Source organism: Triticum dicoccoides, chromosome 1A (genome assembly GCF_002162155.2).
Source record: "Triticum dicoccoides isolate Atlit2015 ecotype Zavitan chromosome 1A, WEW_v2.0, whole genome shotgun sequence".
Lineage (NCBI taxonomy): Eukaryota > Viridiplantae > Streptophyta > Magnoliopsida > Poales > Poaceae > Triticum > Triticum dicoccoides.
The window spans coordinates 547,533,920-547,548,033 of record NC_041380.1 but is presented as its reverse complement, the minus strand read 5'-3'; the positions used below and the strand labels follow the sequence as shown (position 1 = coordinate 547,548,033).

The following is a 14,114-nucleotide window of genomic DNA, read 5'->3' as shown; positions in this document are numbered from 1 at the left end:
CGACGAGTCTCCGCTCCCATTGGTGTGAACCGTCAACTCATCCTCTCCTAGTGCATGTTCAACTCATGTGCTGCTTGCTTTGTGTATTTGATCATGAGCAGACCATTTAGCGTGTGAGCTAGCTAAATAGCACAATTTTCTACAAGTTTACCTTGATGTCTACTTCGTGGAAGTGTATTGAACAAGTTAATTAAGCAACCAAGATAGTGCCAGAGGTGCAAATGAATGTTTTATTTAATTACAACAAACTGCAAACTTCCATTTTAGATAGCGGCGATTCACATAACAGAACGCCATGCGACACCTTATTACTAGACAAAACATCAAAGGCTCGTCTAGCTCACCAAGTAAAGACGCAGGGGTTAAATCGGACAACAAGATCGCAGAGACAACATTCTGCACCTCAAACTAATATATACACTACCCCGATTGCGTATGCTTGATATGACCAAGAAAAACCTCTTAACCAACGTGCACATGGTACATTCTTGTTTATTTTGCATGCAAAGAAAAAGGTTGCCGGTTCACCAAGTCTTCCATGCATACAAAACCTATGTCTCATGTAGCTCCTACGAGGTACTCCCTCCGTTCTGAAATATAAATCTTCTTAGAGATCCCAACAAGTGACTACATACGGAGCAAATTGAGTGAATCTACACTCTAAAATATGTCTACATATATTCGTATGTTCTAATCTATTTGAAATATCTAAAAAGACTTATATTTAGGAACGGAGGGGGTACAACTCATAGCAATTAATTGAACCGAAAGTTATAGGCACAACTATTGGCCTCCAAGAAGGTTGGTAATGCTCAGTATGGTTTCTCCCAATTTAGCCTGATTGATGCTATCGCCTGCCAAGCGAGACATGAAGAAGGCCGGCCAATCAATCTCAAATGGGATAGGCGTCGTGCACTCGTCGCAAAACTTGTCGATGACCTCCTCCACTGTCCCGGTTTGAAGGTTAGCAACATATACACACTGTTTGAAGTAGGGGCTTGCCTTGATAAGCAATACACCGCTCCTCTCCCCTGCCCACATGTAATGCACTATCTTGGTATGATTCTGCTCCGGTCGTTCTAGCTTGATCATCTTAGTGTGGCGCCAGTCTCTGGTGCAACCTCTGCTCTTTTTGTCACCTCGACATGTCCATATCTGCGCTCTTAGGCATTTTTTATGTAATGCAAGCAGTGATAGCACTCCGTTGGTGACGCTTAGCCGTGGTACGTCCCTAAAGTTGCGGCCGAGGCTGCCAAGTGTGAGCGAGAGCTTCGTCAAGGTGGCATGGCCCGTCTCAACGCTCGCGTCCAGCGTGTAGAAGTTTGAATTGTCCCTGAAGAGCCAGTGCGCCGCTCCTTGGCACACGACCGCGTTGACCTGTGAAGGCGCCAGCTGAATGCCGTGCTCTGAAGGGTCGAAGCAGTTTTCAGGCGCCCTCCAGCTCGACCCATCCGACGAGAACATGGAGATACTGTACTGCTGGTCATCGTTGTCGAAGCCAATTATTAACACTTTGGAGAAGGCCGAGCAGGTTGATAACACCGTTATTGTTGTTGTTGTTGTTGTTGTTTGGAGCAACAGTCTACACCGGTTAGAATAGCACAACCTTTGGTCCTGAAAAGCCTGTCATACTTGAGCGTGGGCAGCACGCGGCTTGTGCCACTGAGCGGGTCGCACATGGCCAGGTTGAATTCCTTGTATGCGTCCCGACGGTGATGGCCGGCGAGGAGATGCACGAGAAGAAAGCCGCGGCGCGAGGCGAGTGGCAATTCCCGTATGTCGCCGGCGTCGGCGAAGCTCGCGATGGGGCTGCGAGGCCGAAAGGGCGACGAGGGCGCCGGAATAAAGGACGGCACATGCCTAATTTTGTAGCTCCGTGGACCAGCTGATCGATATTCCTCGGCGAAGAAGCCGAGGAGGGAGGAGGGATGGTGCGTGTCCTCTGGCCAGCGGCGGCGGAGGAAGGATGGTTGTGCTACGAGGAACCACCAGCGCTTGCACGTCGCCGCGCAGCGGAACAGGTGCGGGGCATCCGGCATGCGTACCAGGATTTCCAGGACCACGTCGTCCGGCAGCGTCTCCATGGATCTTCCTTGGGGCCGGCCGGCGGGTTGGCACTTGTTGCGAGAGCTCTCTACGTACGATTGAAGGCCAATTTGATTGCTATACGGATGATATATACATTCGCCTACAGTTTTACGTGAGTGCTCTATATGTTTCTCCTTTCTCGATGCAACTTCTATTTATTTGGAATTCACGTACTGTTAACGTCCGAATCGTGTTGAGAGTCCGAGTCCGAGAGTTTTCCTGGACCTAGAGTGCCGTGCGTATTACTCATCTTTGCTTCAGATTTTGTTTGTACTAGTACAAAAGAATTTGCCTGGTTACTATTGTCTTCGGATGCAGAGACCGGACACTTACTGGTAATGAAAGCAAACACCATTGTATGTTTGTAACTAAACACATGGAAGACCAATTTTTATTTAAGAGACAAAAAATGTTTTTAGTTCCTTCTGTTTACCCGCAGCACCCCTCCCATCCTTCAGTTGTTGATGCTGCGGATATGTTCGCTAGATCATGGATCTCACCGGTGGTGGGGTGGCACAGTGGGTGGCGACACGCGGCCGCACAGCCGATGGTTGCTGTGGTGGTGGCGGGGCAGCGCGGGGAGGAAGAAGGTTGTCGGGTGTGGGATGGGTGCTCCGGGGAGAGAGCGAGAGAGGGGGTGGGGGCGATGGTGAGTGTGTTTGATCAAACAATTGTCCTTGGTAGACCATGTTTTAGAAAATGTCTACATTGTACAAAAAATGTAAGTACCATTCGTGTATATATATATATATATATATATATATATATATATATATATATATATATATATATATATATATATATATATATTTCGCGCTATTCGTCACCCTGGGTGAGGAATAGTTATTCTTCACCCCCTCTCAATTTTGACATCAATACAACATATTTTTACGCTTCGTAAATTTTATGTTAGTTTATACATAAAAAAAGAACGTAAGAAAATATGTATTCGCCGTAAAAAATATTTTATGTTACGTAAAATTACGAATGTAAGAACATAGTGTAAAACGTACATAAAATATGATTTTTCTGATCTTATAACCTTTTTTATACCAAATTTTACATATTGAATCAATATGCATGTAACTATTTATATTGTAAACGTAATTTATTTAGGAAGCGGTCCTAAGATTACCTCAGGTGAAGAATAATTTATTCTACACCCTGGGTGATGAATATATGATATTTTCAAGAAATATTCACGAGTTCCAAAAAAAGGTTCCAGACATTGATAAACATATACAATGTAAGAAAAAGTTGGCGTAGTTCGGAAAAAGTTTCATTGCACTGAAAAACGTTCAATGTGTATTTTGAATTTTTTAACATGTATTCAAACAAATTTCCAAACGAATATTTCAAAACAATTACAACGTGTATTTGAAAGATGCTCAACGTGTATCAGAAAAATGTTCCACATGTACACTTAAAATATCCAATTTGTATTGAAAATAGTAGACATATGTTGAAAAAACAAAGAGAGAAACACTGACAAACAGTAGAAAAACAGGTCAAGAAATGAAAAAAAATCTACCACTACAGAACTGGGCCGGCCCACTCCCTCCCACCAAAAGACGAGACCGAGTTACTCGCAACGGCCGAGAAATTGACCTGGGGCTGCTGCGATTGTGTTCTTTCCTTCTTCTTTTTTTGTTTATATTTTGAAATATTATAAATATATATAATACAAAACTAAATCTACTTCAATTTTTGAAAGAGTTCATTGTACATTTCAAAATGGTTCATTCAGTGTAAAAATATTGTTCACTCAATTTTAAAAATATTCATACCATTCAAAAAACTGTTTGACATGTATTAAAAATGCTTAACATGATTTCGAAAAATGTTTTAACATGTTTTAGAAAAATGTATAACAATTATTCAAAAAACTTCAAACATTTATTTCAAAAATTGTTCATCGTGTGTTTTAAAAATGTTCAACGTGCATCAAAAAAATGTTCAGCATGCAGCTGGAAAAATATGTTCACTCTGAAAAAATGTTCAACCTGTATCTAATTTTTTTATTGTGTATTTAATCTTTTTAAAGTGCATATGAAATATGTTTAACATGTATTAAAAAATTCAAACATGTATTCAAAAAATGTTCATCATGTATTTTTAAAATCTTCATTCTTTTTCTTCCCATGATGAAGCCGTGTTAGACATGACATGGAGAATAAAATATGACAGGCCAGGCTTTATATAACGGGCTTTATTTCCATGACGAACACAATTTCTATGGAAGCATCCTTGCTGAATTTAGTTTTTGTGAGATCCTTCAATGTTTGTGGGATCCAGGATTTTTTGTTCTTATAATTTCCTGGTGATCTACCAAGGTCTTGCTTTTTTTAGGGAAGGCCAAGCTCTTGCTGGCTAGTCCCGAGATTTATTGTTGTAGTGCCGGATCCAGCCCAATGGACCGGAGTGGGCAATGGTGGAATTGTTTGTTTTTATTTATATATAAAGGCTATTTGGAGATCCATGATGTGTTTCAGGTTGTTCCACCATTAGTTTGTTGGACCAATAGATTGGTAGGAACAAGTATACGATCAAATCAAAAAAGGCGGGTGTGGCGACTGCTATAAGAACCTGAGTCATTAAGTGCACATATTCTGAAGGCCGTCTACTTCCCAACAACTTCTATCCTTGAAGCAAATTTGGGCTCTGGCCCCTCACGAATATGGTGTGCAATATTGGATGCCCGAGATGTTCTGTGCCAAGGTATCATCAAACGCATCGCGGATGGGTAGACTACACCCATGTGGGTTTGCAACTCCATCCCTAGGGAACTGCTACTAACCTGGTTGATTCCGAAAGAACAAATTTCCTAAAATTTACATGCTTACGTTACTGAGGTAACATTGCACTTTCTCTAAATTTTAATTGCTAGACCATGGTATCTTTTTTATTTAGACAATGACATTATTATTGTTTAAACTATGACAATTTATTATTATTAGACCATGGTAGTTTTACTGTAGGTAGTGTGGCAAAAACAATTTGGAGGATGGTATCATCATCATCATCATCATCATCATCATCATCATCATCATCATCATCATCATCATCATTATTATTATTATTATTATTATTATTATTAAAGCGATGGCACTTTTCTATTGTTCTTTCTTGCAAAACACCCTAATGTTTTCCTACAAGTTTTGCCTTTTTTTCGAAAATGATCCAGATCTATTATCAAAGTTTTCCGGAAGTACAAAATGTCTAAAACATAATAGAATTACATTGAGATTCTGACACCACCGAACGATGACTACCGCCGGCGCATGCGCTGCTAACACCGCTCCTCTATGGCTCTACCAGAGCTGGATTGACCTTGTCGATGACAGTCTCGAAGTCTTCGTGCATTTGCCCATAAGGACCAGCGCCCTGAAGCTGCAGCCCTCGCTGTTGAACCCTTGAATAGATCTGAATCACCTGTCACCAAATCTCGACACACGACGACAAACATTAACCCCGCCCACCTAAGGAGACGACTGGAATCTACACCGGAGCTCCGTTGACAATGTCCAAATGGACGAACTCGAGGAGGATCTAATCGTCTGAACTGGTATGCTAGGGTCTGGCGACCCCGGGGTGACGCCCCACACGCCGCCGCCGCCGCTCGGCTCCGGCCTTGCGAACGCTGGAGATGCTGCCATGTGCGCCGATCAGGAGTACTATGGCTCTGTTGCGGCCTCGTCCGCCCGTCAACCGCCTGGCCTCGGCGTCATGGTCGGTCCTGCTGCAGATCAGTCTGGAAGGCTCAAGTATGGGAGTCAGGCATGCATACGTATGGAATCTGGGATGGTTATGAACCCTAGGCCAATTCGAGAGGGAGAAGGGGCCTCGCTGAAGGTGTATTCAAGACGTCCTAGGGCCACCGGAGTGGAGTATCTCAAACCCAGGAGGCCGCCTGATGGTGACTCTCTTCCAGAATCGCGACGCACGACAATCACAAACCCTGCACCGGTGCTTGGATCGGTGGCGCAAGATGAGGACCTGACGGCAGCGACCAAAGTGACCCTGGACGTCAGTGGGGGCGAACAAGGGGCTCCCCTTGCGGACGCTACCCGCCCGAAGCTGACCGATGGGGGAGCTGCGACCTTCCCGGCGGGGAATCTCAGCGCGCCTGCTGCCGTTGGCCATGTGGAGAACGTGGACCAAGACACGGAGGCGGACATGACCAGGGGGGTGGCTAGAGGATACCCGGCAGGAGCAATAAGAATTCTCAGTTGGAATTGCAGAGGGGGAGGTAGTGCCGGAACTGCTCGCGATCTTCAAAGCTTAGTACAAACAAATAGCCCTAATATTGTTTTTCTATGTGAGACCAGGCAATCAAAAGAAAGAATGAAAAAGTATCGATCTAGGCTGGGACTACGAGGGTTTGATGCAGTTGATAGTATTGGTCGAAGTGGAGGCCTAGCCCTATACTGGCATGAGTCCCTGCAACTTGAAATAAAATCGATGAATGGGAGGTATATTGATGCGCATGTGCGTGAGGCTGTGGATGAGCCCCCATGGAGGCTTACATGTGTCTACGGTGAACCTCGAACAGAGGACCGTCATCTTATGTGGTCCCTTCTTCGAGATCTCCATCAACTCGAGGATATGCCATGGGCTGTGATCGGGGACTTCAACGAGGCCATGTGGGGCTTCGAACACCTATCGGACACCCCGCGGTCGGTAGGGCAGATGATCGATTTTCGAGATGTCTTGGAACTTTGTGAGCTAGGTGATCTTGGCTTTTCAGGTTTTCCATTCACTTTTGATAATCGACGAGCTGGGAGAGCGAATGTTAAGGTCCGGTTGGACCGAGCGGTGGCAAACAATGACTGGCGGGATCTCTTCTCCTAGTCCGAGGTGGTGCATTTGGTGGCGCCCAGCTCGGAACTTTGTGAGCTAGGTGATCTTGGCTTTTCAGGTTTTCCATTCACTTTTGATAATCGACGAGCTGGGAGAGCGAATGTTAAGGTCCGGTTGGACCGAGCGGTGGCAAACAATGACTGGCGGGATCTCTTCTCCTAGTCCGAGGTGGTGCATTTGGTGGCGCCCAGCTCGGACCACCTGCCGATATTACTCAAGTGTTCGGCCTTGCATGATAGGCCGGAGCCATCCAAATGATGCCGCCGTTATGAAGTGATGTGGGAGCGCGACGGTGCACTCCCGGAGGTGATCCAAAACGCTTGGAGGGAGGCGGGCGCTATGGGAAATCTTGGTGATGTCGCTGCTGCCCTTGGGAAGCTCATGCACACTCTTCATGACTGGGGCAAGAAGAGGTTTGGTAATGTGGTAATGGAAATTAACAAGTCTCGTTCACGCTTGGAGGAATTAATGGCTATGAATGCAGACCAACGCACTATAAGAGAAGCGGCGGATCGCATGAACGAGCTCCTCTACAGAGAGGAGATGCTATGGATGCAGAGATCAAGAGTGTCGTGGCTGAGAGAAGGAGACCGCAACACGAATTTTTTCCATCGACAGGCTGTGTGGCATGCCCGAAAAAACCGGATTAAGGTCTTGATTGATGAGCATGGGGTCGAGCGGAAGGACCATGACGTGATGGCAGGCATGGTCTTGGAGTATTTTTCTTCACTATTCACAGCAGACCCATCGCTACAAGCTGACCCGGTAACCTCTCTCATTGATGTGCGGGTTAATGATCTAATGAACGAGGGATTGTGTGCAGATTTTTCTGATAAGGAGATTGCTGACGCTCTCTTCCAAATTGGCCCCCTTAAGGCGCCAGGGCCGGACGGCTTCCCGGCGCGTGTTTTCCAGAGAAATTGGATGGTCATGAAGGACCAAGTAACTGCAGCCGTGAAAGAATTTTTTTGCACCGGAGTCATGCCTGATGGGGTAAATGACACTGCCATTGTTCTTATCCCCAAAGTTGATAATCCAACTAAGTTCAGTGAGTTCAGACCTATTAGTCTCTGCAATGTCATCTATAAAGTGGTGTCTAAGTGCTTGGTTAATCGACTTCGTCCCATATTGGATGACATTATCTCTCCAGCTCAAAGCGCCTTTGTCCCAGGTAGGATGATCACGGACAACGCACTTCTTGCTTTTGAGTGCATACACCATATATTGCAAGAAAAAGATCCCGAGAAAAGCTTTTGTGCGTATAAACTGGACTTGTCAAAGGCTTATGATCGGGTTGATTGGATCTATTTGAAGCAAATGATGCAAAAGATGGGTTTCGCTCAGCGATGGGTGGACTGGATAATGACATGTGTCACCTCGGTGAGATACTCTATTAAATTTAATGGAACCCTCTTGGACTCGTTCGCACCGACACGCGGGCTTCGGCAAGGTGATCCCTCTTCCCGTTTTTATTCCTGCTTGTTGCTGATGGTCTGTCTGCCTTGCTGAAAAAAGATGAAGAGAATCAGAGATTTTCTCCTATAAAGATCTGTCGCCGTGCCCCTGGTATTTCCCACCTACTGTTTGCCGATGATACCCTCCTCTTCTTCAAAGCGGACCCTGCTCACGCGATGGAGGTACGAGATACTCTGTTGACATATGAGGCGGCCACAGGCCAACTTATAAACCCCGCCAAGTGCAGCATATTGTTTGGAGACGCATGCCCAGATCCTACCCAGGAGGTGGTGCGCCAGATCCTTGCTGTCCAGCGTGACACCTTTGAGGAGAAATACTTGGGTCTTCCAACCCAAGGTGGCCGGATGACTAGAGAAAAATGCCAAAGCCTCCTGGAGCAACTCATGCATATAATTATTCAGTGGGGAGATACATTATCGCAGGCAGGGAAAGAGATAATGGTCAAAGCGGTGGCTCAGGCCATCCCTACTTACATGATGGGTGTTTTCAAACTTCCTATGTCTGTGTGCGACGACTTGAATCGGATGGTGCGTAACTTTTGGTGGGGTTCCTCAAAAGGGCGACGGAAGACACACTGGCAGGCTTGGCCCAAAATTTTGGCTCCAAAAATGAAGGGTGGCATTGGGTTCCGTGACTTCCGCGTGTTTAACCAAGCGCTGCTAGCTCGGCAGGCTTGGCGCTTATTAACTAAGCCAGACAGTCTTTGTGCGCAGGTTATGAAGGCTCGCTATTATCCTGACGGACGCCTCGAGGACACGGTGTTTGCCGGAAACGCCTCGTCCATGTGGCAAGCTATTCAGTACGGGCTTGAGCTTCTGAAAAAAGGGCTTGTCTGGCGCGTCGGCAACGGAGACCACATCCGCATCTGGCGAGACCGTTGGCTCCCCCGGGAGCACTCTGGCCGTCCGGTTACGGCTCAGGGGACTTGCAGGTTAAGGCGCGTGGCCGAGCTGCTCGACGAGCGGGGGGAGTGGCGTATGGACCTCCTACACCGGCACTTCCTCCCTATGGACGTGGAGATTATTTCCAGCATCCGCCCCTCACCACGTGTTCCGGATGACACCCTTGCCTGGGCGCCGGAGAAGTCGGGCAACTTCACTGTCCGATCCGCATACCGCATGGCCATGGACGAGCGCGAGTGTCCATCGGCAGGTGCTTCAAGCAGGGCACCGGATGGTCGTCGCGCCATCTGAAAGACTATATGGGGGTGCCCTGCTCCCCCAAAGATACGAGTCTTTGCATGGCGCCTTGTGTCAAATTCCCTTGCTACATGGTCCAATAAATTTTCTCGGGGGCTGGAGATCACTGACACTTGCCCCCTCTGTGGTGTGGAATGCGAGGATTGCTTCCGTGCCTTCTGCAGATGTCCGCGTGTGGTGGCTCTTTGGCAAGCCATGGCTACGGAATGGCCGCTCCCGGAAGTCCAATCTATCTGCAACACTGGACCGGAGTGGTTGTTGGGGGTGCTTGAGCCCCTCTCAGAAACGGTGAGGATGGTTCTGCTGATGACACTTTGGCGGACGTGGCATGTGCGTAACGAGATAACACATGGCAAGAAGGCTCCTCCAACCGAGGCTAGCCGGCGTTTCCTGGTGGGGTATGTGAACTCCCTCTTATGCATTCAGCTACACCCCCATGGGGACGTGGAGAAGGGCAAGGTGAGTCTTCCTGCACCTGCCGGTCTGGGCTCGAGTACAACTATGCAAACCAAAAACAAGGCTGCCGGTGTGGATCTCCGATGGACCCGTCCGCCTGAGGGATGGACAAAACTCAACACAGACGGATCATTCATGGAAGCGGATGGATCAACTGGAACGGGTATGGTGCTGTGGGACGCTGCCGGCGAGATCATCTTCACTGCATGTCGTGGCCATATCACATGTGATAGTGCTTTGGAGGCCGAACTTGCTGCATGCAGGGAGGGCATTTCCATAGCCCTCCAACGAACATCCTTACCTATGAGAGTTGAGCTGGACAGCGCTGAAGCTGTGTCCATGATACAAGAAAAGGTTCGGAATAGATCAAAATACATGGCCATAGTGCAAGACATCAAGTCTATGTTGACTGATGCTAGGGGGTTTGTCATATCTAAAGTTGGCCGAACCCAAAATAGAGCCAGCCATAGCTTAGCAGCTTATGGCCGTAGAAATCACCGCACAGCTGTATGGCTGGGTTCTGGAGTGGAGGAAATCGCCAGTCTATGTAAGAACGATATTTTGCCACCCTGAGTAATGAAAACCCCCTTTTTTCCCCGCAAAAAAAAAAAAAGAAGAAGCCTGTATATTTCTAAAAAAAATACACCTGTCTATCGACCCCTTGCGTTTGGAGCTCCTCGGTGGCGGATGATCGCGAGATATTCGCGTCCACACACATGGTCTCCCCATCCGATGGTCCCCGACGCTTGTGAATCTTCCCGTTGGATGGAGGCCTTCCATGGAAATCGCTTTCCTCTTGGCAACAATAAAGCCGGCCGGTGAAGGCGCGTGCATGACCGTTCTAGTCGTTCGCAATATAAAGCCCGGCCGACCGTATTGTATTCTGCGTGTCACGCCTGACGCGGCCTCATCATGTGTGGGATTAAAAAGATGGTTCCGAAGCCAACGGCTCCATTGAGAATTGAGATTCGCTCCTGACCAGTTCGCTGCCGCTAATCATGCCATGCCATCCCGGCCGGCTGGCGGGCACTGGCCGGCTTGCAAAGTCTTCGCTGTCTGCCGCACGCGTGTTCTGCTCCTAAACAGAAAGGGCTCCATGGATAAAAATTGGAAGAAATGGCGCGCTAGATGGGGAAACACACGTGAATCGCATGACGGGGAAACTTCCCTTCTTACCCGAGCTGTTCGTGTTTAGTTAGTTAGTTAATGATGCTGAACATGAGGAGGATTTGAGAAGCGAGAGGGGCACGTTCTGGACGGAGGAGATCGAGAGACACGTTGTCATGAGTTCTGCAATCCTTTGGCCAGTTTGCAGATACCATGGCGGCATGGCCAGCTGCCGCACAACGAGATCGAATTTCAAAGCTGTGCAATCCCATGGCCAGTTTGCAGAATCCGCATGAGTCTTAATCATGCCAAGCATAAACAATAGTTGCAGGAGTACTCCTATTTTCTAAGGAAGATGGGGCAATCTCCCTCCCAGAACCATCCTAATAAACGCTACTCGAGTAGTTGGCCCTCTCTCTGTCCGAGGCAATAGCAAGCATACCAATGCAACCGAGGGATGGCACAAATAGAAATTCGCAAGGGAAACAAAGCTAGGCTAATTAGTATTATACCGAACCACCAAAAGTAGGGAGACAATCAGAGACGCACTCGCTGGATTCCCACCCAGATCAACAAGCAATCATGGATGGCACGACCGAAACTTGCAAGTAGAAGAAAGAATCGTCGCAGCAGCTAGTGCTAGCCTAATTATCAGACATTCAGACTGACTAGAGCACCAACAGATAAAGTGGACAATCCAGAGGGCACTCGCCGGATTCCCTCCCAAATCGACAAGCAGCGTATCACAGATTCACAGCCATAGGAAAGAAATCAACCAATCATCCACCAATCCATCAGTTTATACAATACGGCTTGGATTTCGATTTACATCAACGGACACGACCTCTTGGAATTGAGTACTAGTAAAACAGCAGCATGAAAGAAATGTACTCTGCATCTGCGGCGAAGGAGAGCACGGAGCAGCATCTCAACCAACCAACCGGGGCGGGGGCGGGGGCGGAGCGGCGGGTGGCCCAATCAGCCGCGGCAGCGCGTGATGGCGGAGCAGCCGCGGGAGTAGGGGTTGGCCTGGCCGCCGGGGCGGCAGTTGTAGTAGGAGGAGCCGCGCACGGAGCAGGGCACGTTGTCCCTCCGCAGCGCGCCGTAGCTGATGTACCCGTTGCCGCTCTGCAGCACGCGCCGCGCCGCCACCGCCTCGTCGCCGCCGGCGCCCGCGAAGCCGAACCCGTCGTCGGCGACGTCCTCCACGCCCAGCTCCCAGCTCAGCGGCACCTCCGTGGCCCCGGCCTCGGCGCCGCGGGCGAGCAGGAGGGCGGCGGCGGCGAGGAGGAGGAGCGCCGCCGCGAGGGCGGGGGCCTTGGCTGCCATGGCGAGGGAGGGGAAAGTGGGGAATGCTCTGCTTGCTTTCTTGGGTGCGGGTGTGGGGTTTGGTGCCTGTGCTTGGCCTCTGCCACCGGCAAATGGGTTTATACTAGGTGACAGAGCGTTGGGGGTGGGATGACGCGTGGGCCCGGCCGCGTGACACCAACCGACTGCCAATAATGCCGGGTGGATGAAGGGATGCGTACGAGCCCTAACAGAGAATCGGAATATATATTTTTCTCATGATGATTTCATGATAGTGCTATTTTATCCGCTTTCGCTGATGGAAAATATATCTGCCTGCTTGCTGCCGGTCAGCTTGACCGGTCGCAATCCTCCACACATCGCCATCCATCCGCCGGCGATACATCTTGATCTTGGTGAGCTCCAGCTGCCATCAACTGCTCCGGGTTGCCGAGTCGTGCCCTGACGTGAGCGTACGCCGCAACGCCGGGCAACCACCTCCGTGGATCATCGTGATCGTGACGCTTCCAGCAGCAGTTGGTGCAACCGTGCAATGAAATGATGGCGGATGGAGAACGCCGCTGGTTGGTTTGGTTTGGTTGCGGCCCACCGCATGTGGCTTCACCAACGGACGGACCCGGCCGGTCGACAGGCTCCGGTGGAGCCGTGTGGCCTGCCTGCCTGCTTCCAGCGACTGCGCTCGCACGGTCGGTCGCTGCTGGCTGGCTGCGGATCAACGCGGTCGCCTCGCGTGCTTCGAGGCGCCTCCCACCTCTACTGACAGAAGAGATTTTTTTTTTTTTGCGAAAATACTGACAGAAGAGATTAATCGGTAGCGGATACCAAGGTTAGCGCTCGCGTCTGATTTGGCGACGCTGTCCAACGAGCGGGTGCGACTTTCTCATCGGCCAGATGGTGATGAACACGCGGGCTATTGACCCTGCCTCCGTTCAGACTCGGTCGTCCTTCAATGCGTTTCATTAATAATTCATCAATGCGCGATGCGAACAAGTTGTCCCGGAGGCAAGTTGCAGGCTCGGTTAGTGGCCCTTCAAAGCATATGCTCCATCTATTTGACAGGCTGGTTTTTGCATCGTCTGTCGATTTCAACAATGTGTGCATTGGATTTCAGATTCATCCTTGATCTTTTAGTGTGCGAACTTGGCACACGTCTTCTTTTTTACTGTTACGCCACCAGCGTTGTACTTAAGTACACGCCTCTGTGATTCCTCACCAAATAAATTACTTCTGTTTACAGATAAGTTTCCAAGCTGTTTATCGGTCAACAAATTTCACCCGTTTTGGAGAATCAAAAGCTCGAAATAACTCTTCCATCTTAGGTCAGGAACCTTGATATTGATCCCTTTTTTTATGTAGTCCACTTAAAATAAAATGACGTCATGACTGTCTCATTTCCGTGCACTGCACAAAACACTCTTACAAAAAGAGTGATTTGTTTTTTGTTGTCTGCGGGTCAACCACGAAAAAACCCTAGGTTGCTGAGAGGCGATTGCTTGGGTGATCGGGAGGCAGCCGTGGTGAGCTAGGGTTTCACTCGGGGGTGCGGCAATCTACGGCGGTGCAAAGGACCACTACAACGTCGTCCAACACACACGCGGTTTAGGGTTTCCTCCTCTGTCG

At 48.7% G+C, this 14,114-nt stretch overlaps 1 protein-coding gene across 1 annotated transcript; it reads right to left on the bottom strand.

Moving 5' to 3' along the window:
* Window positions 1-11,929: 11,929 nt before the first annotated feature.
* LOC119288057 (rapid alkalinization factor-like) lies at window positions 11,930-12,595 on the bottom strand. The gene has a single exon (XM_037567679.1). The coding sequence runs from the start codon at window positions 12,513-12,515 to the stop codon at window positions 12,165-12,167; it is 351 nt and encodes a 116-aa protein (XP_037423576.1). The 5' UTR covers window positions 12,516-12,595; the 3' UTR covers window positions 11,930-12,164.
* Window positions 12,596-14,114: the final 1,519 nt, after the last annotated feature.